Source organism: Miscanthus floridulus, chromosome 9 (assembly GCF_019320115.1).
Source record: "Miscanthus floridulus cultivar M001 chromosome 9, ASM1932011v1, whole genome shotgun sequence".
NCBI classification, from domain to species: Eukaryota; Viridiplantae; Streptophyta; class Magnoliopsida; order Poales; family Poaceae; genus Miscanthus; species Miscanthus floridulus.
The window spans coordinates 12553279-12578017 of record NC_089588.1 but is presented as its reverse complement, the minus strand read 5'-3'; the positions used below and the strand labels follow the sequence as shown (position 1 = coordinate 12578017).

At 42.0% G+C, this 24739-nt stretch overlaps 1 protein-coding gene across 1 annotated transcript; it reads left to right on the top strand.

The window, feature by feature from the left end:
* Positions 1 to 14643: 14643 nt before the first annotated feature.
* Positions 14644 to 17565, top strand: LOC136481371 (CBL-interacting protein kinase 15). The gene is made up of 2 exons (XM_066478728.1): positions 14644 to 14898; positions 15686 to 17565. The coding sequence occupies exon 2, from the start codon at positions 15989 to 15991 to the stop codon at positions 17321 to 17323; it is 1335 nt and encodes a 444-aa protein (XP_066334825.1). The 5' UTR covers positions 14644 to 14898; positions 15686 to 15988; the 3' UTR covers positions 17324 to 17565.
* Positions 17566 to 24739: the final 7174 nt, after the last annotated feature.

The window sequence follows — 24739 nt, the reverse complement described above, 5'->3', positions numbered from 1 at the left end:
AAGGGATCATGACATTATTATAAACTTTATTTATCAGAGATAAAGAAAATTAAAAATCTGTCAATTTTTTGAGCCAAGTTTAAAAAAGGGCCCTTTACTTTAACTATAATTTAATAAACTTTAATGCATCCAAAGGGCATTTTTATCAAACTTTATATACTAGTATATCTAGAGCAATATTCAGAAGCTTAGCACTGTCCATTGTGACAACAAATACCCAGCGTGTTTTGCTGTTTTCTCCATCCATGCTCAGAACAATAGTTAATGGAAACAAATGATTATCTCCTTAAAATAAACTCTGGCCGAATGAACAGGACAAGTTTGAGCCCTTTTCTTTTTCTTTTTCCAGAGAATTTAGTTTTTTTTTCTGGAAATTGGTTAATGGCTCAAATAAAATTAGTTAAGAGGATTTTTCCTGTGGGTAAACTTCACAAATTAAGTTTAAGTTTCCGCTGCTATGATTATGATTATCCTCTAATTAAATTTAGAACCAACGAAAAAATTTTAATTGGAGGAGTAGTCATTTTGTTTAAGTTAAATTATGGTATTGTTATTTTTCTGACCAACGTTGATGATAACAATATTATAAGTTTATTCATAAGTTTTTCCATGCATTAATTCTATTTCTGTCCAACGGTGACATAGAATTAATGTAGAAGAATGTTGTATTTATGATATTGCTATTTTTCTGACCAAAATTGATAATAGCAATATTATAATTTATTTATGAGTTGTATGCATTAATTCTATTTCTATCCAACGGTGATGTAGAGTTAATGTAGAAGAATATTGTATTTTTTAATTTTGACCAATATTAAATTAAGGCATACAATTATTATGTTAAAGGTTTCTGACCTTCTCTAATTTTGTTTTCAGACTACAACCCAATGATGTTTATCTCGTCCATTCCGCCTTTTAACGGTAGCAACTATAGCGTATGACGAGAGAAGCTTAAGATGGCACTTGCGCTGTCTGACAACGACCTAGCACTTACCTCACCCTGTCCCATTGAACCTGTGGACCCGGTGAGGGAAGAAAATGAGGCTAATGCAGCTTTCGCTACTCGGTAGCGTGAGCATGCAATAGTAATAAATGAAGTATGACCTTGATCATGCGAAGTGGGTTAGTTCAAACCGCAAGTGCTTGATAGTGATCAAGAGCTCTATTGATGATCACATAAGGGGGGTAATCTCAGAATGTACCACCGCCACTGAGTATCTCAAGAAAATAGAAAGTCAGTTTATTGGCTCTGCAAAGACTTATGCAAGCACTGTTATTAAGAGGTTAGTCAATGAGAAATACACTGGTGGCAGGATAAGAGAGCACATACTGAGAATGAGCAACACGGCATCCAAGCTCAAGCCAATGGACATGGGGCTCAAGGATGAGTTCCTAGTTCACTTGATTTTTGTTTCTTTGCTTAAAGAGTATGAAACTTTTGTTGTTAATTATAACTTACAGCCAAAAAATAGGACATTGAGAAGCTCATTGCCATGTGTGTGCAAGAAGAGGAGAGGCTTAAGAGCTCACATGATGACACCATCAACCATGTGAAGCACAACAAGAAGAAGAACTTTAACAATTAGAATGCTAAACCACAAGGGAAATTTCAGTGGGACAATAGCACCTCTTCTAAGTCACAAGGAAAGGCCCCACGGACTGACCATCATCAGAAATGCAACCATGTTCAAGTAGACAAGGACATCTGCAAATGGTGCAAGAAGAAGGGACACTACCAGAAGGATTGTCCAGAGTTCCTGAAGCACCTGATGAGAAAATGTGAGGACATTATTACATTTATAGATGAGTCCTTGTATTTAAGTTATGCAAAATCTACTTGGTGGATTGATTCAGGTGCAACTATTCATGTTGCAAATTCATTATAGGGATTCTATACGAGGAGGACCCTGCAAAGAGGAGAAAGACACATTAAAGTAGCAAATGGAGTCAAAGCTGAAGCTGAAGCCATTGAAGAACTCCCATTAGAATTAAATGATGACTTTGTACTTAAACTTACAAATGTCCTCTGTGTACCCTCTTTGCGTAGAAACTTAATAAGTGTTTCACATTTAGATGACGATGGATTCGATTGCCATTATGGTAATGGCCAATGTAAGATTATGTTTAATATCAAGTGTGTTGGTCTTGCCTTCAGACAAGACGATCTTTATTTGCTATCACTTTGTGAGAATGTGAATGTTGTAAGCACTGAGAATGAGAATGCCTCCTCGTTTATGAATTAAGAAGTAAGCGGAAAAGAATTGATGTCGTATCTTTGAAATTATGGCACTGTCGTTTAGGCCATATTTTGAGGAGGAGAATTGAAGAATTAATTAAGGGATCAATTCTTCCACCACTAAAATTTTTAGATTTAGAATAATGCATTGATTGCATTAAAGGAAAGTACGTTAAGAAAATAAATAAAGACACCAAATGAAGCGTAGGAATTTTAGAAATAATTCACACAGATATATGTGTTCCGTTTCCTGTGAAAAGCGTGGATGGTTATGATTATTTTATAACATTGATAGATGGTTTTTCTCGTTATGGCTATATGTATCCAATTAAAGAAAGATCAGAAGCATTGGATAAATTTAAGATATTTAAGGCTGAAGTAGAAAATAAAGCATAATTTAAAAATTAAGATAGTAAGATCCGACCATGGGGGGAGTACTACGGTCGACATACCCCATATGGCCAAGTTCCTGGACCTTTTATAAGTTTTTTGCAGGAAAATGACATAGTTGCCTAGTACTCAACACCGGGCGAGCCTCAGCAGAATAGAGTAGCTAAAAGACGTAACCGTACAATAATGGATATTGTGAGAAGTATGATAAGTTACTCTAATTTACCAATAAGTTTGTGGATGGAGACGTTAAAAACTGCCATTCATATTCTCAATCGAGTACCAAGCAAGTTAGTGCCCAAAACATCATATGAGTTGTAGACAGGAAGGGAACCCTCACTTAACCATTTACGTGTGTGGGGCTGTCCAGCTGAGGCTAAAGTCTTTAACGCAAATATTGGGAAGTTAGATTCCAAGACAGTAAGTTGTCATTTCATTGGCTATCCAGATACGTCAAAAGGTTATCGCTTCTATTGTCCTGATAGACATACGAAGTTTGTAGAAACAAGACACCCTGTGTTCTTGGAGGATGAGATGGTCAGGGGGAGCATGGTACCCCGAGAAATTAGCCTTGAGGAGAAGCTAGTATACATACCCACTCCGATGATTCAGGAACCTTTTTTCTCGATACCTATTGCTACTGCACCGACAGTACAGGACACTGTGGTTACAACATCTGTTGTTAGTTCTCCCATGGCAACAACAAATGAAGACGAGGAACCTGTCCTTCAGGATCCTATAGAGCCCGTTATCGCACATGAGGGAGAGCAACAACATCCCCATATGGAACAAATGCCAACTAATGAGGCCCCCAGAATATCTCAAAGAGCCAGAAAATCAGCTATTCCTGATGACTACGAAGTCTATGATTGTGAGGAATTTCAAATGGATGGAGATCCCACCTCGTTTGAAGAAGCAATGAGAAGCGCTCACTCATTGAAGTGGCTTGAAGCCATAGAAGATGAAATGAGATCCATGAGTAGCAACAAAGTATGGGATTTAGAAGAAATTCCTAAAGGAACCAAGACAGTAGGCTATAAATGGGTCTATAAAACAAAATGTGACTCCAAAAGGAATGTGGAAAGATTTAAAGCGTGACTTGTGGTGAAAGGCTTCACGCAAAGGGAAGGAATAGACTATAATGAGACATTTTTTTAGTCTCATGTAAGGATTCTTTTAGAATCATAATGGCATTAGTGGCACATTATGATTTAGAACTACATTAGATGGATGTAAAGACGACTTTCCTTAATGGGGATCTGGATGAAAATGTTTATATGGCACAACCAAAAGGTTTTGTCATGGAAGAAAAAGAACGTATGGGATACCGCCTGAAGAAATCCATTTACGGATTAAAACAAGCCTCTAGACAATGGTATTTAAAGTTTGATGGGACAATAAAAAAGTTTGTGTTTAAAGAGAATGTAGAGGACAATTACATTTATGCAAAGATCAAGAATGAAAAATTTATTTTCCTAATCTTGTATGTGTATGACATCTTACTTGCTAGTAGTGATGTTAATCTACTGTAGGAGATGAAGAAGTTCTTGTCCTCAAATTTTGATATGAAAGATCTCGATGAAGTTTCGTTCGTTCTAGGAATAGATTCGCCGAGATAGAAGAAATGAGGTTTTAGGATTATCACAAAAGGCATACTTAGAAAAGGTTCTAAAGAAATACAGTATACATGCGTGTAAGCCTTCACCTACTCCTATAGTCAAGGGCGATAGTTTTAGGGAATTCCAATGTCTCAGGAACCAATATGAGATCGATCGAATAAAAGCGGTTTCATATGCTTCAGCTATCGGAAGCTTACAGTATGCTCAAGTATGTATACGCCTTGACTTAGCTTTGGTTATCGGGATACTTGGCAGATATCAGAGTAATCCAGGAATAGAACACTGGAGAATGGTAAAGAAAGCTTTGCGTTATGTGCTAGGCACAAAAGGCCTCATGCTAACGTATAGAAGATCTGATTCCCTACATATAGAGGGATATTCATATTCAGATTTCGCGGGAGATGTAGATGATAGAAAATCCACATCATGCTATGTATTCACTCTCGCAGGAGGAGCTATATCGTGGAAAAGCTCAAAGCAAACCGTCACTGCATCGTCTACTATATATGCCGAGTTTGTAGCATGTTATAAGGCCACAGGACAGGTGAACTGGCTAAAGAAATTTATACCTGGGTTGAAAGTGGCCGACGACATTCATAGACCACTCAAGTCATACTGCGATAATGAGCCAGCAGTATGTTATGCTCACAACAATAAGTCAAGTGGTGCTGCCAAACACATTGACATAAAGTTTTATGTTGTGAAAGACAAAGTCCGGGATCATTCTATTAGTCTTGAGCATGTAAGCATAAAAAAAATACTCGTGGATCCACTTACAAAAGGCTTACCGCCCAATGTGTTCAGAGAACACTTAGCCGGTATGGGTTTACGGGAAAGCCTATGATCCCTGGACAATAAGGGCCTAGTTGAGAATCTGTTTTAAAATAGAGAGGTATATTGTAGCTGTTAATCTAATGGTACTAACTGTTATGACGAGGCACGTTCTATGCACTAATTTGAGATAAAACGGAAAAAAGAAATAAGTATTTAAGTTTAAGTTATAAGTTAAGATAAGGGGAAGAACGCTAGGTTGATCTCCTCCCGACTCGCTCCAACGACCGAGTCGGGGCCTTGATCCACGCCCTGATCGGGGGCGCCCAGCCGTACACCTGGCTAGTGGGCCCTCGTCGCACAGCGCCATATAAATAAGGTGGGGGCCGTGGCTCGTAGTACGAGGTTAACTGATGCCGCCACAACCCCACCTACAAACCCTAACCGATCAAGGGGGCGCTGAAGGCGACGGGAAGTTCCACTGCCACCTTCCTCGACTCCGGCTCATCGCCACCGGACACCGCCGGGCCGCCGCCGCCATGGACAGCTCCTCCTCCTCTAAACCCGATGGTCAGACATCTACTCCCCTCTCTCTCTATCTCCCTCTCCCTAAATCCATTGTTGGTTGTTTTAAGCCAAATAGAAGTGAACCCACCCGCAAGATCTACACCTAGATTGTCCTAGGAGTCTAACAACGGACAGTCTTCTGAGGTAATATTCCCTGTCGGCGGACGATCCTATGAGCACTGCATGCGGGCTAAGAAACAAACAGGACGGACCGTCCGCACCTCGGGATTTTCCACGCAGCGGAAGATCTTGGGTCTGTTCGTTAAAATCAAGGAGGCAGTCACTGTTCTGGATACTTCAAAGGACGGTCCAGCGTTGGAGGGATTGCGAGTAGCGGACGAGTGTGCAGAAGGTTTGGAGTCTGGGCAATGAAGGCACCAGACGGTCCGGCGGTGACGATCATATATATGCAGCGGACCGGCTGTTGAGTGATGAGGCTTGCTTATGTATGGCTTGGTATATGCATCAGACTGTCGGGTGGTACCGTTTACACTGTAGAGGACGGTCTGTTGAGTGTAAAAGGAGTTAGCTGTTGGGGCTGCTTTTGCAACAGCAAGAAGCGGCCTTTGGGGCTATTTATACCCTGTTTTTGGAGTTGGCTAGAGATAGTTGGAGACCCTGGAAGCTAGGGAGTTGCTTCCACTTTGAAGATACACTCTAAGCTCAATTGTGAGCTTAGTGATCACATCAAGGCTAGTGCTTGGTGCATTGAGAGCAATCTAGAGCATATATACATAGGCCTGAAATTAATTATTTATCGAGTAATCCACATATTTTTTTAAAAAAAAATTGTCTGATTATCAAACAAAATCAATACTCAAACTCCACGAATTAAAACTATAATGATGGTTTGGAAGGAAAAAGAGTCAACTTTTCCAAAAAAAAAACTGTCTAATTAATTGGTTCTCATATTTAATTGTACCTGTGTTATGTGCATGAGTTCATTTTGGGTTCCCGGGGTTTAGAAGAAAGAGTTATAGTCCCTCTTGGATGAGTACTTGAGCTCAAGAGATTGCTACTATTTAATAGTGTTCTAGATAATAATATATTATTGGTATATATATTTGGTGTTTCTAAAAAAAATTAGGGGTACAGCTGTACCCCCATGCACCTATACTACATCCGCCACTGACCTCGGGAGGTAGCTCCTCAAATATTTAGTTGAAGCAACAGGGGTGAGTACAATTTTGTACATAGCAAGTCTTCGAGTGTATAACAAAAGCTGATTGTTTATGCATGATTGAACAAGGAATAGTTTATAGGTTCATCTGACACTAGGCTGCATTTAAATCAAGTTTATTACCTTACGCACTTTTTATGAAAGTATCTTTAACAGAGAAGTTGAAATTTCAACCTAACAACCCATAACATCATCGTTCAACATCACCGTCTGCCAATAGGTCCTCTGACCATCTCTATACGGTTCAAAACAATTGAACCAGTGCTTGTGAACAATATCATCCCTCACCAAATTTTATTTTAAAGAACTATAACTGTGGACCAATCCTAGTTGCTATTCGAATAGTTTTAAATACTCTGCAGAGTTCGTAGACTTTACCCACACGATATGTTCCACCTTGATGCCAAAGTACTGTAGGACACATTTCCGAGATGTGCCGGCAGGCGAACCTGACATAGCTGTTCCATTAACTGGACCTACATGACGCTGCTTGGTAGACTGTCGTAGACGCTCTTTCTGGGTCACCCCGAAACAACTACCTAGGCGAAACAATCGACAAACCATCGGGGAGATGTAGTTCCTAACGCAGGTGCTTTCTGCACCCGCGCGGAAGCGTCAGGATAGTGCCCAGTAATTTACTTGGCTAAGGTTGTTTGGGAATGCTGAACATTGTTCAGGGTTTACGAAGGCACGATCTTGTCATGCCAAGGTGGGATTTGCTCTTTCGTTTGACCAAGTGTACAGGTGATCGAGGAGGGGAAACTCCATGATGCCAAGATCATTCACAGCCTCATTGAACGTAGCGCAGAGGCCGTGATTCAGGTGACCAATGCTTTTGTCTTCAGCAAAGCGGATCATGTTAAAATCCCCGGCAAGAAGCCAAGGGCTAGAGATAGTGTCACCTAGGGTCCAGAATTTTGGCCGAAATTCACCGTATTGGTCTTAACGGTTACCTCTGGTAAGTTTACGTATAGAAAATTTCACTTTTCGTTCGGATAAAATTCATTCAAAATTTACCAAAACATCAAAAATTTGGCCGAAAATCGGCCTACTGATCATACCGGCCACCTTTGAAATATATATTTTTTCAATCTGGTAGACTGAACACTGGTGTCACCTAGCTCGCGTAGACCAGCCAAGAAGGCTTCAGACCCGCCGTGGTCAGATGGGGCATAGACGTTGTCTCCGTGATAGCAGCTCAACCTCAATCTGTGGTGCCACCGCGCCAAGGGCAGCCCCTGATGAAGGTAGCGGTGTTTGCTGCCACCTCAGCTTGGTTGACGTAGGCGAAAGCCAGGCGTGCTGCCATCTCCTCCCGACCTCATGACAGGAACACCTCAAGCCGGTGCACCCTTCCATCCCAGTCAGCCATGCTGTCTCCGTCGCTCTTGACACACTCGTCAATGCCGCTGTCATTGTAGCCGAAGTGAGCATACCCACTGTCGGAAGAATTAGCTCCGACAATACCTAGCAGCTATTCGCGTAAGATGAATCAGATAGTAGCACACAAGATTCAAGCACGTGAGGTGCTCTACATCCAGTTTGCAGGTAGATCTCTGTATTCGTATGCTTGGTTACAGGGACTGCTGCTCCTAGCTATGCGCTAGAATGAAGTAGATGGAAATAGAATTGATCCCCCTCGAGGGGTCCCTACCTCCCTTTATATGGCACAGGGGGTAGGGTTATATTAGATCCAATCGACTAACAGATTGATTTTCTAGTATGTTACATGGAATGCGTAATAAATTGATTCTAGCCTATCGTGTAGATACGATGGCGTCGGATATTCTCGGAATGCCTTGATCTCCAAGCTGGTGGATTTGCCTGGCCTTCGTGGGCTTCATCCGTCGTTGCTTTGGCCCGATAGATGGACGTGGTCGAATATACGGGCAGTGCAGGTACCCCGGGCCCATATATTCGATAGTAGACCCCATAGGACTTAATAACAAGCTAGCCATGTAGCTCCGTCCTACGGGTGCCACGATCCCCTGTAACCCTCGGGTACTGTAAGTCTCGATTAGCATTCCTCGGGTGCCGAGGTCTTTGACTAAGTGGCGTTAGCCTCCCTCGAGTATCGAGGTTTTCTTACGCTCTGCTCGCACTACTACAATGAATCTTTTCCAAGACGTTTGCATTTGGACCTCCGAGGCGCCCGCCTCCATTATTTGGTGGCCGGGCAGCCAGCCCAGCAACCGCCTTAGTTAATCATTAACCGAGATGAGCAGCATAAGGCGCCCGCCACGGTTAATATCGATAAACCGAGGTGGTTGTCCTAACGCAACCGCCTCCGTTAATATATTAATCGAGCTGGTCGCCTTAAAACAACCGCCTCGATTAATCAAAATTAACCGTGCGGACACCTTATGCTGCTCGCCTCGGTTAATCCATTAACGGAGGCGGGCACACTATAAGGCCCGCCTCCAAAAGTAGTGGCCAGCCCACCTGGCCCATCTAGGCCCGGTAACGATTTGTAGTATATATATGCTGAGAAACCCTAGCTCTCTCCACTCCCTCTCCCTCAGCCGCGCCCCCATCTCTCCCTCAGCTCAACACATCGCGGTTCCATCTCTTTCCACCTCTCTCTTCCTCTCCCTCTCCCTCCGCGGACATGACGGCCACGGAGTGGGCCCTCCCGGCGGCGTGCGGGGCGGCCACGGCGTGGCCCCTTCCCGGCAGCGCGCGGTGGCGGCCTCAGCGCGAGCCCCCTCCCAGCGGCGGTGCGCAGGGCGGCCAGGCCCCTCCCAGCGGTGGCGCAGGGCGGCCACGGTCCCTCCCAATGGCGTAGGGTGGCCACGGCCCCTCCTAGCAGCGCAGGGCGGCCAGGCCCCCCGACGGCTCTCAAGGCAGCCATAGCCCCTCCCAGCGCCGGCGCGCACGGGCGCCTCTCCCCTCATCAGCGCCCCCTCCGTCCTCTTCTTCACCAATGGCGCGTGAGGAGGCGGTCGGAGCTTCTTCGGCGACGATGAGTCCAGATCCGGCCACGGCGGGTCCAGATCCGATGGCGGGGAGCCTCGAGCTGGACGCGACGGCGGCGGGTACCCAGATCCAGTGAGTGGCTGCGGCGGCACGTGGATGGGCTCGGCGGGCCCGACGATGGGCTTGGCAGGCTTGTCCACTGGTTTTTATTTTTATTTGATTAACTGAGGTGGGCATTTGAACCGTCTCGGAAAACATTGATTTACCGTGACCTTTCGACCGAGGCGATAGTGATGCCCACCTCGGTTAATCTCTTTTGTCCGCCTCGGTTAAAATTCCTGTAGCAGTGTCGGGTGCAGAGATGGCCTCTCGGGTGCCGAGAGTTATTCAGGTGGCGGTATTCCGTGCGCAGGGACTGCAGTTCCCCAAGTGCGCTAGTGGCCGCACAGGCCTTGGTCGTCTGCGCGTCATTGAGTCGTGATTGAAGAAAAGGATTGAGAGGACAGGGAGCCTGAACCGCCTCAAGTCCCCAGCTTGCACCGTTGCGTTCGTGATCCTCCTGGGTCGCCGTACCTGTGGTAAAAAAGATGGGATGCATTCCATCCCGATTTGCCTGCTAGAGAGGAAGAGGTAACAAAGTTCTTTGCAAAAAGGAATTGCTTTGAAATAAAGAATGTATTTACTTGCTTCCTAAAAGTCGACTCGGTTCGAGTCTTTTTCCCACTGAATCAAATGTTTCGCGTTTCTTCGGGTGCCATTGCACGATGGAACCTCTGATCCATGCTAGCATCTCGATTGAGGGTATGAGGCGATGCCTCTTGACTTAGAAGCCCATGATATACAGTGTCCCAGTTTAGGATCCACCGAGGCGAATAACGAACGCATGAGCAGCTAGTGGCATTTGCGCATGTTACTCTTCGAGCTGATAACGGGTAGAACGAGTGAACGCCCGTGTCTTAGTATAAGCCACGGTAGGACAAAGCCTGACCATCATGGTCACGTCATAAAACTCTTCCATAACTCAGGAGCTCATACTTTGGTTCGAACTTAATCAACCAAGTTTTTTATTTCCTCAACGGGCATGCCTCCTCTAAAATTATTCCGAGCTCATTCGGATATTCGGGAGATTTACGTAGCACTTGGTGCCAGAGGTTTTTTGAGCCATACTGGTGGCCCTCCAGAATATCCCCCTGACTCTGTTATGGTTGGGTCGGTAATAAATTACCACTTACACCAGCCAAAGGGTGCCAGCCGGGCCAAGTACTCGACTCCAGGGTTCAAAATTTCGGCGAAATTTCGCGAAATTTGGTAATTTCGGTGGTGGCCGAAAGAAAATTCCGAAATTTTGTAATACACTAATACATGTGTTATATAACTTTAGACTCAATTTTTTATTGTTTATATTGCATATTTTTGTATTCAATAGATGTGTGTCATAAATCATACTAATATTTGTTTAGATTTAAATGTTTTTTTAGAAAAAGCATACTTCATGTGCTAGTCTCTAAAAAAAATTCGCCGAAATTTCGGCCGAATTTCACGAAATTCGGTAGTTTCGGTGGTGGCCGAAATTTTTGCAATACCGAAATTGAAAACCTTGCTCGACTCAAGTATTGAGCCGCTCGAGTGCACCAGCTTGGCGTGGCGGTTCGTCAATATTGGGGCGACTAAGCCCCACGACCGCCGCGGTTACGCGGGTGGGTTCCTTCTCGGCGAACTCGGAGCGTTAGTTTTGGCGGCTTGTTTCCCCACGCGTGATTCTTGGAGGGCGTGCTCCTTAGAGATCGTAGGGACGTGGCCTCGCCTTAACTGTCGCTGTCGCCTGGTCGAAGTTGCTAGAATTCCATCGGTCGTGCGCATTCCCTGCTATAAGAAACAGAGAAAAAGAGGGGAGTAAGTACAGTTGCCTTATAGCTTTGCAAACTCACCTTTCTTGCTCGCCGCTTCCTCCCTAGCGCTCGAACCAGATCCATGGCAGTGGATCAGATAAGTCATATTTCTTATTGATATATATTCACTAATAGCAAGATGCCCGTATGTTGCACTTAACCAAACCTTAAATCAAATAAATTATAAGGCTCATAGTAAATGCGAGCGCAATAAAGGATTAATCTCGTATTCAAAATTGGTAGGAGTCTAACTTAGTTTAAAGCGGTGTCATTATGTCACATGTTGCGGGTCTAGAAAAAGGACGAAAGACGAGCTACACACCCACATGCGTGCTGCGACGTGTGTGGGGTCGGGCGGCCTGGCCAAGACATGAGTGATGCTAATGAAGCTTTTGTAGCTCAAAACTCATATAATGGGTCTACATTTGCCATGTATAAAAGCGACTGAGAGACTAAAGAGGGGCGACGGATGAGCGGGGAGACAGTAAGGGACAGAAGAAAGAAATTTAAATTTATCATTTTAATATTAAAAATAGATTATTAGTTGAAGTTCCTCTTGGATTGTTCAAGTTCGTGGGACGGAATCAGGAAATATTCATAAGGGGACAAACTACTAACAAATGAACTATTAGAGGGACAAAATCAAAATTTACACCAAAACACATGGTTTTGAAGTTAACAAAGGTTTTCTGTTTATTATAAAAAGAAGAAAAAAAGGGTTCCTCTCCATTTCTCTTGCTATATATAAAAATTGCAACTCATGAAGTACGTACTAAAATTTAAAATCACCTGAGGAAAAGACAGTACCCAGTACTCCTTCCATCTTACAAGACGTTTTGACTTTTCTAGATACAAATTTTTTACTATACACTTAAATATACATTATATCTAGATATATAATAAAAAGAATATACGTAAAAAGTCAAAATATATTATAGTTTAGAATAGAGGGAGTAGTTATTATTATTGTATATCTAGTTAATGCGAGCATACATCATGTTGATTTTTTTTTTTTTTTTTTTGCAAATTACACGATACAGATGCAGAAGCTATGTTATACACGTTCCAAAGTTTTTGAGCATACTAGATATACTTTTAGTACCTTTAGGACTTTTGATTTTAATTTCTATAGATACAATAGATGAACGGATGGATGACATGATATGAAAAGTCATCATGCTGTAACCAAGGGCCAAACGTGTTTAATTTCTCACTCCACCACGCATAACACATGCCATATATAAAATGGTAACAAAGTCATTTATCTTTTCTTTCATCAGGTCACTTCAATCTGACTCAGCGTAGTCGGCGACTCGGCGGCTCTCTCTCTTTTTTTTCTTCGTTTTAGAAAAATTAAAATATGGAATGATTGCTACTGCATGTGGCGACACGACGCTGCTGGCATATCTAGTAACGTGTACATTTATCTGTCTAGCTCATGCCTCTATTATTGAGTTCCATTTTTATTTTCGTCTCTCTCACACACACTACTGTCTACTCATATAACAGCGTGTTAGAGTCTGTCCTCATCATATAATTTGTGATAAAGGAAGTTTATGTTACATTTTTTGAGCTCTTGCCGTTCTTTAGAGGAAAAACGTTGGATTCTTGAGATATGCAAACAGAAATAAAAGATATGCTTTTCAGGTTTTGAAGTTTTAATTTAGAAGTAACTCATTGAACATTAATATCTCTTAGATATCTTTAAATCATAACATCTTTTGCTATAAATCTAGGAAAAGCTAGAATAACTTATAATTTGGAATATAGGGTGTTGTAAAAATTGTACATCTAAAAAGACAAGAACGATTTAAAATTTGAAACGGAGTGAGCACATAATTAACCAAGGTTATCCCAGCAAAATGAGATGACAAATATGTGAGCTTTATACATGCAGCATCTTTTGTCTCCGTGCCAACTGCCTAGACAAATATTTTCTGTACTTGTTCAAAATGCAGCTCAAATTCAGCACTGTCCCATAGTGGATTTGTTGCACTATGTAACAATTGACTCTGTACTGATACTATCAGCTATATGCTGTTGAAATAAAATTACGTTAATTGTCAAAAAAAAGAAATGAGGATCCCACAATGCCTACTAACTAGTACTCCAAACAAACAAGGTTACTGAATCGCCACCACACAAGATCCATGCGCCACGTAGGTATGAATCATCTGGAGAGTGATCCAATCAATCCCAAGGTCCATGGTCCATGGAACAGGCTGCCCTAGTGCTCCCTACCTGACTCAGCAAAAGGATGAGATCCTCACATCAGCCACTGGCTTATTATACTCCATCCGTCCCTTCATAAAAAGTGTCTAGATTTTTATGTTAAACAAATATTTGTTAAGTTTAACTACATTTGTAAAAACTACTAGTAACATTTATAATCTCTAAATAAATATATTATAAAAATATATTTGATCATTAATCTCTAATAATATTTATTACGCATCATAAATATTAATAATCACTTATATATATTTAGTTAAAGTTGAGTATGTTTAACTCCTCGATAAGCAAGAACAGCACTTAACAAAGAAACTGAACGAGTACTTGAAAAATCACACATCATCATAGCCATGGAAAAAGCAGCTTAACAACTTCCTTAACGTCGGACGGAGAAGGAAAAATGGAATTGGAGAGATGGTCAGATGGGGGTGGCTAGCAGCAGCTGTTGCATTGCAGCACCTGTGAATAGGGATGAAAACGGATTAGATAGACGGATATCACTAATATTATATTTGTTTTCATATTTCTGTCCGAATTCGGATTCGAATACGAATAGTGTCAATTTTGCCGAATATGATACGATTGGATATCGACATCGTAAATATGCGATTTGAGTATTCGGATACGGATACGGTATCAGATGTTGAATATCCGGACTCAGATACAAACAGATCTCAACCCCTCTAAACAGATTCGATCTCAAATACGGTCGAAAAATATCCGTACCGTTTTCAACCCTACCTGTGAAGCTGCCTCAGCCAAGTTGGTTAGTTGGTCTTGGTCCCACCTGCCAATCCCAACTCAATCACGGCAGCGGCAGGGCGATGCGCTAGCAAGCATATCCGGGTGTAATGTTGTGATGCGGTGCGCCGGAAACGCGGCGGCGGAGAACCCTGTTCCGCCTGGTTGTATAAGATGAGCCGCCTCCTCATTGTCCCCGCATCGCATCCCTCGCCTCCCCTCCCTGCCCAGAGGAACTCAGGCACCACCAGCAGCAGCGTAGTCTACCAAAAAGTGCAAAGCTCTGATCTTGTCGCCTCCCCCGCAATCTCCTCTCCGTCTCCGTCCGTCGTCCGTCAGCGGCCGCGCCAGCGCAAGGTGAGCAGAGCAACCGTCCATCCGTCTCCCTGCCCTGCCTCCCATTGCAGTTTCAGATTTCAGTACTAGTTCCACGCCGCCGCTCTGTATGCTAGCAATCGGTGTAGATTGCAGGCGAAGGGCATTGGTTGTCCAAGGAATCTAGCGCTCCCCCTGGTAATCCGTGTAGGTTTAGGAAAATTCAGGCGCCTGTTCTTGGTCTCCTGTAGTCCTGTGCCGTCAATTTCGTCTGGACACCGGTAGGTATACGGCCGTGCAGTGCAGTCCTATGGCGTCTAGGCGTTTAGGTTTGTAAAGGCGAGATTTTTGCTGGGCTATTGCCCCCTGATGAAGAATTTCGTCGCCACTTGCGTCCCCTGAAGTCTGAGCAAAGTCCTTGTCAGATGCGGAATAGTTGAACTCAGAAAGTTGGCATCTTGTCACGGTTGCCATGGATGGCTTTACTCTTTTTAGAATGCCATATGCAGATGTGCTGGTGATATGCCTCACTATGGTGGCCTTGTTTCTTATTAAGCAGAGTACCTCTGTTTCATCTTCTTTGTTCCCCACTATTTGGAATTTTCTAACTCATTCCAGCAGGGAACATTGTATATTGTATTACTAATACACACATAGCGTGTTTGCTTTACTACAGTAGGTCCTTTTTTTCATTCTGTGTGAAAGCATTTATTTGGTTCTTAGTCGGTTAGTCCTTACTTACAGTACCTAGGTAGCAAAAAGGTGTTAGCTTTTGTGCATATCCTGATGCATTCATTGCTGAATCTAATGTTTCTTTTCTCTTGAGCAGATACAGAAATTACAACAAGTTAAAGCCTCAGGGAATGCTGAAAGATGTGCTTTCATAGAAGAGATTCCTGTTGCGACATCAAGGGCCTTGCTGCTTCACAAGGGCTGCTGAGCTACTCAACTCTTGATGACCTGACCTGCATCAATTCTACGCCATTCAGACTGCGACACGACCAAGCCATAAGAATACTGTTCACCATCATGGATCATGACATGGGGGAGGAGGGCTAACTCTTTGCAGTCCACCTGATTGTCAGCCAAAATTGTAGCCCTGTGATTCGTACTCTTGAAAAAAAGAAAAGATATGGAATCGAGAGGAAAGATTTTGATGGAGCGGTATGAGCTGGGGAGGTTGCTGGGGAAAGGCACATTTGGCAAGGTGCACTATGCAAGGAACCTTGAGTCCAACCAGAGTGTTGCTATTAAGATGATGGATAAGGACAAAGTGCTCAAGGTCGGGCTTTCAGAGCAGATAAGGCGGGAGATCACAACGATGCGGCTGGTGGCTCATAAGAACATTGTTGAGCTTCATGAGGTGATGGCGACACGAAACAAGATCTACTTCGTCATGGAGTACGTGAAAGGTGGCGAGCTCTTTGACAAGATTGAGAAGAGTGGCAAGCTCACAGAGGCTGTTGCACACAAGTACTTCCAGCAGCTCATTAGTGCAGTGGATTACTGCCACAGCCGAGGTGTGTATCACCGGGACTTGAAGCCTGAGAACCTGCTGTTGGATGAGAATGAGAACCTGAAGGTCTCAGATTTCGGACTGAGCGCACTTTCGGAGTCAAAGAGGCAAGATGGCTTGCTCCACACCACCTGTGGAACCCCAGCATATGTAGCTCCAGAGGTGATCAGCAAGACAGGCTATGATGGTGCAAAGTCAGACATCTGGTCTTGCGGGGTTGTTCTATTTGTGCTTGTTGCTGGTTATCTTCCTTTCCAAGGCCCAAACTTGATGGAGATGTATCGTAAGATACAGAATGGTGATTTCAGGTGCCCCAGTTGGTTTTCACACAAACTCAAGAAGCTGTTGTACAAGATCCTGGACCCCAACCCAAACACAAGAATTTCAGTGCAGAAGATAAAAGAGTCTACCTGGTTCCGAAAAGGTCCTGGGGAGACCCATACAGTAAAGGAGAAAATTCCAAGTGAGAATGCCACCACAAATGCTGCTCCAGCACTTGCTATGAGGCGCAAGAAGAATGTTCATGAAGATGTGAAGCCCCTGGCTGTCACAAACTTAAATGCCTTTGAAATCATATCTTTCTCCACAGGATTTGACCTCTCTGGTCTATTTATCAAAAAGGAGTGCAAAAAGGAGACAATATTCACTTCTGATAAGTCTGCCGCGGCCATCATCTCGAAGCTTGAAGATGTTGCAAAAGCACTGAATCTCAGGATAAGGAAGAAGGATAATGGTGTTGTCAAGATTCAAGGGAGGAAGGAGGGAAGGAATGGTGTCCTTCAGTTTGACACAGAAATATTTGAGATCACGGCATCCTACCATCTCATTGAGATGAAACAAACAGGCGGTGATTCACTTGAGTACCAGAAACTGTTGGAACAGGACATCCGGCCAGCACTGAAGGACATAGTCTGGGCCTGGCATGGAGATGATCAACAGCAAAAGGAGTAGTACCTTTGGATGTCTCAGTTTTGTTCCCAAAATTTGTTAGATTTTTCAGCTCAGAGTGATTCTGTTCGACATGTGTATGTTCTTTTTTAGTAATTGCATTCTCTCTCTGTGAACCATACCGTTGCGCAATAATTGTTGAGAGGCTGAGTTGTCCAGTCGTTCCATTCTGAAACCTGTTTCTGTCCTGTAATGTGTAATGGTTGTCCCTATCAATAATGAAATAATTGCGTTTGATCCTTTAAAAAAGGTTGAGGTTCCATGTACTTCTCTAATAGCTTCTTTTGGTGAAATGTGCCAAACATTTGCAAGAGATGCACCTCATCACTTGATTTTAGTCACTCCAGCACATAATAACAGCAGAAAGAACTTCCAAATAGTGATTTGCCATTGCTTCAAGAATACTTAATATGTTCTCTTTTATTTTTTTTATGCTTGAGATTAAAATTGATTGAACCCACTACATCTGAAGAACTGATCTTTCGTCTTATTGGGCTCTCATTTCTTCTCTCAGAGTTTGTCAACCAAAATTTTGAAGAAAATCTTTTGCATCTAAACCGGATAACTGCTGTGCTCTGTATCTCAACTTACCTGTGCATAGATTAGCTTTTCAAGTGGGGAATCAGCAAGTAACTCTTGACCACTTTTTTTTTTCAACGCGAGGATCCCCCATTTCCATTAATGACTAACGGAAATACAAATGTTTGAAGATGCAGAAAGATAAAGATACAGGACCCAGACCAGCTAGACAGAGCTAAGAAGAAGAAACTTTTCAGAAAACTAGAGTGGCAAACCCGCCATCAGAAGTACAGCTATCAAGTCTAGCATATCATCACCCACGCAACTGGGGATTACAAAAAACATTTATGGAAGTGCATCAAGACTAAAAGATTTCTTCAACCAACAGACGGACTTGCAGAAGACACGATACATCACGCAGAGTCGTCTTCGTCTTCTTGTTGATCCTTGTAGCTCGGTTGCTGTCCTTCTCCCATCTTCTGTTGAGTAGCCAGCAGTTCTTTCGCTATCCTTAGCATGGTAGCCACACCTTCTTCCAGCTGTTCCTTGTCATTTTCGGCAAACAATCCTGCCCAATAATTCATTAAAGCACACGCATGACAGATTATTTCTAAAGGATTTCTAATGATTTTCTTTTCGAAACAAGCTCTGTTCCTGTTCTTCCATATAGCCCAACAGATTGCAGCAATCCCCCAGGGATGGTACTTCTCTCCATATGGGATCCAGATTTCACACCATTTCCAGCATTGCTGTAAATTGCTAGGGATGTTATTAGCTCCAAAGCATTTCGCCACAATAGACCATATAACTTTTGCAATGGGACATTGAAAAAATAAGTGAGCGATGTTTTCATCAGAGTCACAGAATAAGCAGCAAGCATCACCCATCCATTTTCTCTTTAATAGATTATCTCTAGTCAGAATTGCATCATTGGTTAACAGCCACATGAAAAACTTAATTTTAGGAGGAATTTTACCTTTCCAAATTCTTTTGTGATAAGGACCTGCATCGTTTCTCGTTAAACCATTGTAAACGGATTTGACTGAGAATTGATTATTTTTTTCAAGTTTCCAACAAACTTTGTCAGGTTCTTCACCAAAGTAAAATTCTGGACATCCCCCCATATTTGTGACCAACAGTTAGCAAGATCCACATATAACCATCTTCTAAACTGAATGATAACCTCTCCCTTTTTAACCTAACCTCTCCCTTTTTAACCTGTTCTACAGTAACATTTTTATTGACACATAATTCAAAAAGTATAGGAACAAGCTTATTCAAAGGTTCATCATATAGCCAAACATCAAGCCAGAATCTCACTTTCTCCCCATTTTTGATAATAACATTTCTACCTTGTAAGTAAATGTCTTTGATTTTGAGTAAATCATACCACATTTGGGAGTCATAAAGGCAATGACTAACCTCATGAATAGATTTAGTCTTTAAGTATTTATATCTGATGATCTCTTGCCAAAGACCATTTTCAGTTTCTAATCTCCACCACCATTTGCATAACAAGCTCAAATTCATTTTCCTTAAATTCTTAATTCCTACACCTCCCTTCTTTTTATTTTTGCAAATCTTTTCCCACTTGATTAAATGATATTTCTTTTTAATACCACCCCCTTGCCAAAAAAACTTCCTTCTAATGCTATCCAAAGTATTGATGGTAGATTTGGGTAACAAATAAACTGACATGTGATAAATGGGGGAATTGTTGAGACTAGCCCCAATGAGGGTAGCTCTTCCCGCAATAGACATTGTCCATCCCTTCCAAATATCTAACCTTTTACTGCTTTTTTCAATTAAAGGTAACCAGTCACAAACATGCAGCCTACTTGGGCTAACAGGGACTCCAAGATATTTGATGGGAAAAGATCCTATTTGGCAATTAAAAATCTCTGCATAAGTCTGTCCCCAACAATCCTCATCATTGATCATTATTACCTCACTCTTATTAAAGTTTATTTTCAAGCCAGCCATCATTTCATACAAATATAACAAGAATTTCATACGAGTAGCACCCTCTAGACTGTGTTTCAAACAAACAATAGTATCATCTGCATATTGTAAAATTACCACTCCATTAGGAATAATGTGATCAATCAATCCAGTAATTAATCCATTCTGTTGTGCTTCATGGACCATTCTGGTTAAACAGTCAGCAACTAAGTTAAACAGTATGGGCGACAGGGGGTTACCCTGTCTGACCCCCTTAGAACTCTTGATGTATGGTCCAATGCTCCTATTAAGCTTAACACTAACTGTACCCCCAGTTACAACTTGTTTTATCCATTGACACCATTTATCTTTGAAACCCCTTTTCTCAAGGCACTCAAACAAAAGTTTCCAATTTACTTTGTCGTAAGCTTTTTCAAAGTCTAATTTTAAAATCACCCCAATTTCTTTCCTTCTTTTAGTCTCATGCAAGATTTCGTGTAGACACATAATACCAGTCATGATATTCCTCCCCTTCATAAACGCTGTTTGAGTATTGTGAATCAACTTATCAGCAATCATTTCCATTCTAATTGTGAGCGTTTTGGTTACCAGCTTATAAAGGCAATTTAAAAGACAGATGGGTCTAAACTGCTGAATTTTGCTGGCTTCTTTGATTTTTGGTAACAGAGTAATGATACCATAGTTGATCCTATTAATGTCCACCTGATGTTTGTGAAAATCTTCAAAAAATTGAATAACACCATTTTTTATTATGTGCCAACAACTTTGATAAAACTCAATAGGTATTTTATCAGGCCCAGCTGCCTTGTTTTTCCCCATCTGGAAAAGAGCATTTTTTATTTCATTTTCAGAAAAAGGTCTGCATAACATGTCATTTTCAATCTCAGTTAGCTGTGGTAAATTATCCCAAACAGAAGAATCCATCTGTATGTCATATTTTTGTGCAGGACGAAATAACTCAGCATAGTACTCAGTAGCATGTTTTAACAAATTTTCTTCACCTTCTATAATAACACCATCTTTTTCAAGATTTAGAATTGTATTCTTTTTCTTCCTGCCACTAGCACATTTATGAAAAAAAATCAGTGTTTAAATCTCCTTTGAGTAACCAATTTTCATGACTTCTTTCAAACCAATATAATTCTTCTTGTTCTAAACTTTTGAAATTTTCACACATCAACCAAGTTTTCCATTCTAATTGGGAAACACTTAAATCTATCTCTTCCTCAATCTTTTCCAAGTCGGGGCTAATTCACTCTGATTAGCTTTCCTTTGCTTTCTCAACTCACTGTAGATTAAAACCCCATCCTTTAAAAAACTGTTTGATCAATTTGAGTTTCTGTTGAATCTTGTCTAGGGCTGATTTGGCCCTGCAAGGTTTCAACCAAATTCTTTCCACTTCCTTAAAAAAATCAGGATTATTGAGCCAATTGAGATCGAATTGAAACTGTATAAAAGAAAGGTTTTCATTTTTACCAACTGTCACCAACAGGGGATTGTGACCTGAAATTTCCCTAGGAAGCCTGTTGATAACAGCTTGTGGAAAGATATCTTCCCAGTCTCTAGTCACTAAGATTCTATCAAGTTTCTCCAAAGTAGGATTTTCCTGATTATTTGTCCATGTATACAAGCCTCCACACATAACCAACTCTTTAAGCTCATAAAACTGGATCAAAGAATTAAACAGAGGGGTGTGTCTATGAACCCCAGTCATGGTGTTTCTTTCTTTAGAAAATCTGATGATGTTGAAATCACCACCTATCAAAATTGGCTCATTGTTTGTAGAACAGAAACTGGACAACTCAGCTAAAAAGGCATTTTTGTTTTCTTCCTGAGCCGCCCCATACACTACTAACAAATTCCATTTTACCTTGTTTGTTTTATCCCACAGATTCATTTGCAACATATATTCACCTTGTCTAAAAAAACCTACATCAAACAACTCAACTTTTATTCCTACCAAAATGCCACCAGATTTGCCTCGAGAAGGATTGCATTTCCATAAATAATCCTGATTGACATCAAATTTCCTTAACAAAGAATCATCACACCATTCAACCATTGTTTCCTGTAAACCAATAAAATGGAATTTGTGTTCTAGAATCAGGATTTTGAGATATGTAGAGACTCCTTTTTTTCGAAGGCCTCTACAATTCCAAATAAGTCCTTGCATTGTCATCGATTTTTTTTCTTTTTTTCTTTTTTTCAGGTTCAGAGGAATTCTAATATCCCCTGATACCTGAATTTGCAAGCCAGGATCTTCCTGGTCTTGCTTCCTCCCCCCTGGGGAGAATTTGACTTTCTTTTTTACTTTCTTTTTTTTTTCTTTTGAATGAATAATCATAAAATCTTCAATTTCCGAGGAATCCTCATCATGCCATTCAAGAAAGAGAGTTTAAGCATTATCAACTGGCTCAGAATTACTTTCACACACATTAGTTGCATTTGCTTTTAATTGTTTATCATACAAACAGTGTCTAGCAGTTTCAATTTCTTTAATCATATCAAAGGTAGCAAAATTTTCATCATTAACAATAATACCCATGTTTTTAGCTAAATCAATCAGGTGATCATTACTAACATCAGCTAAGACAGTAGGTTTGCTTGGGTTACCTTCTAAGCATCTCTTCTTGGCAGCGGCATCTATCTTCTCCTGAGTGGTGATATGTATATCCCTCTTAAGCCTTTCACACCTTCTTCTTTCTTGTTGATCTGTTTTTTTCTTCTTGTTGACATCCACAGCTTCTACTTGCATTACCTGCTTGCCTTTCAAGATACCAGATTGTTCTTCTTGGTGAACTTCAGTAATGGTACTTTCCTGCGTATTTATGATCCCTTCCATTTCCATGCCATCTTCCTGATCTTGGGAGACTATCATCACCTCATTGGTCTCATTGTTCTTAACTGTTTCCTCTTGGATTTTGATTGTTTCTGTATTTTTTGCTGCAGAATAGATTCCACAGTACCATCTTCATACACTTCATCCATGCACCAGATCTGATGATTGTTTTCATCTCCCCCTTGCTTGGATGAGGTCTGACCCACATCACTATAGCCTTCAAGCTTCCTGATCTTTTCACTTAAAGATTCACTTTCTGCATCAGTCTTCAAAAGTTTCAGGTATGTGCACCTTTTCTACCTGTTCATCATTTGAAGGGACTACTGATTTTTTGAGATCCATAGTCTGAACTTTCTTGCTGTTTTCCTGACTTTTGAGAGTGATCTTTGGAGGAGCAGATGCAGTAACAGATAATGCCTTCTGCTTGCCCTCATAATTCCCAGTACTTGTCCCACCAACTTTGCTATCCTGATTGTCTCTGAATCCAGATTGGTGACCTTTCTGATTATGGCTATCAGTCTTATATCTCTTGGTTGGATGGGATTCACCTTCACTAACCTTGATGCCACTGGATAACACTAACAGACTCCTCTTCTGGAATTTCCCTCTCAAAGATGAAGTCATGAATATACATCCCAAGATTACCTTCTGCTTTCTTTGGAACTCTGAGCACATCTCTACAAGCTATCTTCATCCTCACAAAGTCTGATCTGAATCTGGTTTTCTCATCAATTTCAACCACCTTTCCAACCAATCCTCCTACCTTAGAAACAGTTCTGATGGATCTCTGATCAGGGGGTATTTCTTTCACTCTAAACCAAGCTTGCTGCAGGACACCTTTAGCACCCACACTTGGTGTCCAAGGATCAATTTGCAACTGAGCCTTAACTGTTTTCCCAAAATAACTCCATTCCTTGACCATTTTAGCATTTGGAAACCTCATAACATATTTGTGGTCACTGACTTGCCTAGCATTCCATTCCATTTCCAAGATGCAGAACCCACCAAATTCATGAACTCTACTTCAATCTGTTTACCAGATACATTGCCACTCAGAACTGTCAGAATAGCAACACTATCTTTCTCCCTTGCAACTCAAGGATCAATAGACTCTTCTATGAAGAAAAAACTCTGATCTTCGACTTGAGCAGCACACAGCTCGGGGCCAGTATTCCAAGGAACACACCCCTTACACTCATAAGTCACATGATTATGCAATCCACATATTTCACAAAACAATCTCCTACAGTCCTTGGTAGCATGATTGAACAAACCACATACTTCACAGGCAGTTCTAAGTTGAGCATGTGCATCAGCATTCTGAGCACCCGGAATAGCAGCTGTTTGGTCGTTACCTTGCATCTCTGGCGCCTCCTGTTCGGATCCAGCTTCTTTGGGTATCTCATCATCTACCTTCTTATCTTGTCGCTCATCTCCCTTGGCCTCAGAATTCTCCTGTTCGAGCTGAGACTCAGTAGCTTCAATCGGTTGTTCTTCATTTCCTTGTTGAGCCCGCCTATCCCAGACATTTCGACCTCTTCCCCTCCCTGGGCGCCCTGCTTGAGCACGCTCGTATCCGCCAGCACCGTACCCACCAGCACCATATCCACCACCACCCGCACTATAGCCTCCGCCACCAGCTCCATACCTTCCACCACCGGCTCCATAACCTCCGCCACCAGGTCCACGGCCTCCTCCGCCTGGACCATTGAAGTTCCTCCGGCCACCACCTTGACTCATGGTGGCACGGCTTGTGGTAGCAAGTTCAACTCGCACAGCCGCGGCAAAGGATTTCACTGGTGATCCCTTCCACAGATGGCCAACGAAACGTTTTAGATTTGTGGATTTGGTGGCTGGATTTGTGGAATCGGCACCTCCCCCGATTTGATTTGTTTTGGGGGCGTGATAGGAGTAGAGTCGAAGGATGACCCGTAACATGACCTGGTGCTTTCGTCTACCTCTCGCACACCACCCTGTCGATTTGTGACGCGTGTCTCTGGTAATCTGAACCAGGGTTGCTGACAAATTGACCCTTCTTTTTTGACACCATCTGGAATCTCTCCCGCCGTCTTCATCTCTGCTTCCACCTTCCCCATCTT

Coding starts and splice junctions, on each gene's coding strand:
- LOC136481371 (XM_066478728.1), top strand. CDS start 15,989: ATGGAATCGAGAGGAAAGATTTTGATGGAGCGGTATGAGCTGGGGAGG.